The sequence below is a fragment of the Gastrolobium bilobum genome, unplaced genomic scaffold, assembly GCF_033153095.1.
Source record: "Gastrolobium bilobum isolate Gb01-03AN ecotype WA unplaced genomic scaffold, APGP_CSIRO_Gbil_v1 utg58926, whole genome shotgun sequence".
NCBI lineage: Eukaryota > Viridiplantae > Streptophyta > Magnoliopsida > Fabales > Fabaceae > Gastrolobium > Gastrolobium bilobum.
The window spans coordinates 105,356-110,959 of record NW_026895640.1 but is presented as its reverse complement, the minus strand read 5'-3'; the positions used below and the strand labels follow the sequence as shown (position 1 = coordinate 110,959).

General features: G+C 32.2%; 1 protein-coding gene across 1 annotated transcript; it reads right to left on the bottom strand.

The window, feature by feature from the left end:
- Nucleotides 1-2,570: 2,570 nt before the first annotated feature.
- LOC133285926 (AT-hook motif nuclear-localized protein 22-like) lies at nucleotides 2,571-3,753 on the bottom strand. Its single transcript, XM_061483242.1, has one exon. It carries the CDS (start codon nucleotides 3,596-3,598, stop codon nucleotides 2,585-2,587), a length of 1,014 nt encoding a protein of 337 aa, XP_061339226.1. The 5' UTR covers nucleotides 3,599-3,753; the 3' UTR covers nucleotides 2,571-2,584.
- Between the last annotated feature and the right edge of the window lie 1,851 nt (nucleotides 3,754-5,604).

Genomic DNA, 5,604 nt, shown 5'->3' with positions numbered 1-5,604 from the left:
TCTTATTATTTTATATCTAGTCTCTTATTATAATGCAATTTCAAGTTGTGCTCACAATAATGAAGCAGAAAGGCATGTTCATCTAAAGCACATTAGCCATGGTCCACCAATATTTATATTTACTCATGTAATAGCATTCTCCAAAAAAAAAAATATTTACTCATGTAAAAACATTTATAAGAGCTATTAAGTATCATGTTACGAAAGAAAAAACAGACAAAATAAAAAAACTAAAAACTATATTTAATGAGTTTTATAAGAGTTATGTTGTAGGAAAAGTGATTGTGTAATGTTATTGAGATTCGTTTTGCGTGCCGTAGTTTTTTTTTTTTTTCTTCAAAAAGTATGGGCCCCACAAAACGTTGTGTATGTAGGAAATTTTTTATGTCATGTTAAATGACGAATGCAAACTCCATATTTAATATAGGATTATTGTTTCTCTGTTATATGAGATAATTTTATTTCCGACACACACATAAAAATGTGTGAGACCCACATGACATCGTGTAAAGAGAAGAGAAAAAAAAGATAACATAGGCCCACATATTTTATGTGTATAAAAAATAAAATTATCTCCTACAATATACGAAACATTAATCTCATTTAATATTGGGTTTTATGTTTATCATTTAACATAATATAACTTCACTTTCCTACACACACATTAAAGAGGTGGGGTCCACATATTTTTCTTTCTCTTTCATCATTTCACTTTCTCTCTCCCTTTTGATGTGAGAGTTGAAAACAACACTTACATTATGTTACATAATACTCATAAAACCCTTTAATATTTCATGGACAACAAGCAAAGAGTTTCAAAATATTTATTAAATACCATACTTTTTGTTTAATAGTAATTTCATTTTTCTTCCTTAACAAATTAACAACGCAAAAGCAGTTAATTATTAGCGTAATCTCTCTTTCTCCTTTATTATATATAATATATATATGGCTAATCTCTCATTACCTCGAAATTCTATTCTCATACATACATACATTTTTTGAAAAGATGAATACTTTTAAGTGTAACTTAATTCTACATGCTAATTAATCCCATAACCACCTCGGAAAATTAAAACTTATAATTAGCTTAAAAAAATAATTAGAGTATGTATAAAAACTTTTTTTTATTCACGTACCGGAATTTATTCTCCGGATATTGTAACAACCAAGTTGTGTTACTATCAAGTTACTACCAATTAATCTCACCGTTAAATCGATTATGTTGATCCAACGGTTATATTTATTTCCATCTTTGTATGGTCATGATTTTCTAAATTTAATACTTTATATTTATTTTCACCTAGTATGGTTATGATTTTTCATATTTAATGCTTTCACTTTAAATATGAGGAATCATAACCATAGAAAGATAGAAATAAATATAATCGTTAGATCAACATAATCAATTTAAAGGTGAAATTAATTGGTAGTAACATAGTAGTAACACACCTTAGTTTTTACAATATTCTTCCTTTTTTTTTTACGTACAATAAGATAAGAGAGTCTTTAACCCTTGCTCATATGAGGATCGTTTGTTCTGTACTTTGCCTCGAAAAGGAGCTTTTTCACAGAGCATTGCACGTGAAACCCTGAACCCAATGCTCATCTCTGCCTCCATAATAAACCCTAATCCCAGAGAGAATGAGAGGCACACAGAGAGAAACCCCATAACCGCCCATCCTCCTTAATTATTCCTTGAAATGATTAATGTTTCCAACATCTATGACACAGATATCATCAACTAACAAAGAATATAGACATAAATTAACTGCAGCGACTCAAAAAATAAATAAATAAGCATGACCAAATACTAAAGATGGTGCTAATTAAGTCATTAGGATTGATCTAATGAGGAAAAATTTGAATTATTTACATAAATTCAAACCTCAGTGTTATTATTGTGTAAAAAATAAATGGTGCTAATTTTAAGAACATGTGGTAGCAGATAAAGTGGGAATGAATCATTATAATGATAATTGATGACTGAGTTAGTGCATGTTGTTCAAAGTACAAAGGAGGCTAATTAGTAATTCTTGTGACCAAGAGTGAGATTGATAAATTTATAAGAAAGGAGAAGGTCATAATTTTGTAGATAATTACCAGAATCAGCCCAAAAAAAAAACATAATTGAAGAAAAAAAAGAAAGATAACTGTTCACTTTTCTTCACCTGCAAAGATTACTGATAAATTATCAGACAAGGTACTAGAAGTTCAGAAAGAAAAAGGAGAAGACAGGGACAGATACAAAAAGCACATGCCACTGCTTCATCTGGAAGCAGCTAGGCTAGGAACACTTTACCCGAACTTGAGAAAAATAAAATAAAAACATTTTAGGTGTTATTTCAAAACCCCACAAATAAAAAAAAAATAAAACAAGAAATTTCACACCCTACTTCAAATCAACACTCAAACAGTACTGATCAAAAACCATGATCAAACGCTTTAATTAATCATAAACCAAGTTTTGTAAGAAGGAGCCAGAGAGAATAAACAGTGATTAAGAGTAAAAATAAAAATAAAAATAGAACTCAAAAAAAAAAAAAAAAAAAAAAACAGAAATAAGGAAAACTAAAACATATGGTTAAAAAGAAGGGCGAGTGGCACCCCAATAACCCTCAGTGGCAGCAGCTGGTAATTGACATGAATTGAGAAGATTCTGAGGAACCCCATGAAACATTGAAGTATTGTGATGATCTGCCACTAGTTGTTGTTGTTGTTGATGATGTTGTGGTTGTTGGTGATGTTGATGTTGATGCTGTCCTACAATTCCAGCTGACCCTGACCCTAACCCTAACCCTCCTCCACCATGCACCGCCACCGGCGGCGACGCCTCCTCATCTTCCTCCTCCAACGGCAGCCTTTCATATGTTGCATTACCGAATGAAGCCGCCATGATAACCACCGGACCGGAAGCCACCAAGGGCCCCACCACGCTGCCACCAACCACCTGACCTTGTGCACCGGCCAGATATATGGCCATGCCGGATGCCGCCGGCGGCGGAAGAAACGACCCGGACAAGGACAAGATCTCGAATCTTCCATGTAACGGCACAACTGCACCGGCAGTAGCTGGTTGCCTTAGGGTTACGTTGGCGACGGTGCCGGTGGCACTCAGAATGCAAACTCCGCGCTGTCTCCGCCGCGCAAAGGCGGCGATACCGTCAACGACGTCGCAACCGTCGCCGATTTCCATGACATGTGATCGGAGCGTGTTGGCACTGTCTCTGGAGATGATGATTGGTGGCTTTGGGTTGTTCTTTGAGCCTGCAGGTCTTCCTCTAGGTCTTCTTATACTCATCTCACCTTCTTTGCCGTCCACGGCGGTGTCGGCGGTGTTGGCAGCGGTGGTGTTGTTTTCGTGATCTCGATCTCGTTTTAGGGTTCTGTTCAAGAAGTGGTTATGGTTATGGTTATTGTTGCGCTTCTCATCGTCATCATCATCATCAACATCTTCTTCTTGTTGTTGTTGTTGGGTGTTGTTATGGTGGTTATGGAGATGATGAGGTTGGAATTGGTGATGAGGGTTTAGATGAAGATCTCCTCTAGTGAGAAAAGGAGGTGGTAGAGGACGACCTTGTGATGCTACATGATCCATTCAAATATATGCTTCCTATTATAACCCTAAATGATGATTTTGTTGTTCTCTTCCTTCAACATACACACACACACACATACAAAAGAAAAAAAGAAGAGATTGAAGAGAGAAAAGCAAAAGGAGAGATATAGGATATGATATGAGTGTGGTGGTGGTGGTGGTGTGTTTGTTATTGAAGTGGTTTTTGTTTTGTTTTGTTTTGTTTCTTTGGTTCCTTTTTGAGTGCTTTTGGTGAATGGGAAGGTGGCTGGCTAGCTATAGATGTTAATAGCTTATATTACTTAACTTCACTGGAAAAGGGAAAAGGAGTGTTTTGGTAAAACCCACCAAATTTTGAGCTGAATCAAACATCATTGGTTTTTCATGCTATAGAAGTGAGAATTGCTTGTTCAGGGTTTGGACTTTAGGAAGGAAAAGGGAGAAGAGAAACAAGCATAAATACATAAGTCAACTGCAATATGCCAATAAATTATCAAAATCAATCATATATCAATGTAATTTTTAGGGATAGGATATTTTGATATTGGTATCAAATTAAAAAGTTTGACACTCAATTCTAACAGTTAATTTTTGCCAAATCGACTGTTATAATTTATTAGGAATGATTAATTAATTAATAAATATAATCTAATAAATTATAACCGTCAGATTGATAAAAATTAACGGTTGAAGATTTGATACCGGTATCAAAGAAAGCACTAATTTTTAACCTAATATACTCAATTTACTCAAAGTAAGTTTATCAAGGAATTTTTGAAAAACTGAGGGAAGGGGATTAGTTTTGTGCTGGGTTATCAAGACTGAGACGAGTGAGAAAGGTAGTATTAGTATTTGTGTTTTTCTTTTATTTACTTTTTTCCCCCTCTTTATGTTTAATTAAAATCTTGTGGGTTGTTTACCAAAAACAAAAAAAAAAAACATTGTGGGTTAATTATTAAGTAGAATAATAATGGTACGTACTTACACATGCTTTTACATTACTTTGATTAACCTAACTTATTATTAAAAAAATTTAATTAACAATTTATATATACTTAACAACTTTCTTACTTATAGTTAATTACGAATTCTGTTATTAATTTCTTTTGATTTGATAGTTAAGTACAAGAAATTTTTTAATTAAACAAGTTTAACAATGGGTCAATAAAAATTAAGGAAAAATATTTTGATTTTGCTACAGAAATTTTTTTTTTACTGTACTTATATAAAAGTGAATGTATCCTATTATAATAAAAAAGAAGAAGAAATTAATGAAATATAATAAGACTCATTCATTTTTATGTGACTATAACAGGAAAAAAAATTGACAATAAAAACAAAAATATTAAATCTTATAAATAATGCCAGATAATATGAGTATAAATTTGTATGAGTATTATTTTATTATATATGACTGCGTAGTTGGGGGTTAGGTTTTAGGTCCAAGGAATCGGATCAATGTGGGGTTTGATTTTGCTAAGACAGCATGCGCATGTGGACCCACTATTTCTTCCATGGAAGGCCAGAGTTATTTAATGCTTGCTTTCACTGGTTATGTAAAATTATACTTGGAAGAACTGGATTTAGAGTTTGAATTTAATTCTCACTCGTATTTAGTTATATGTTCAATTTTTATTTGAAAAAAAATGAAAATTTAATAATATATAAAATTAATAATATATTAATTTATCAATTAAAAACATTTTTAAATAATAATTATGATAATAAGTTTTTAAATAATTTGATAATATATAATTAGATGATAACCTAAATTGAAAATGCATCGGAATTAAGTCTTTAACTTTATAAATTAAAATAAAATCAAAAATCATTAAATTTATTGGGTTGCCACTTGCCAATATAAAAAAAAAAACGATATATATTCTGTTTTTTATTAGGGTAATTGTCTTACTTAATTCCAACTAGTCATGTTATATATATATTAGAATCGAAACAAAAGAATGGTCAAATCCTTCAAGCCAGATAAGCTAATTATTAATTTTTAGGTATAACCAGCAGAACAACCA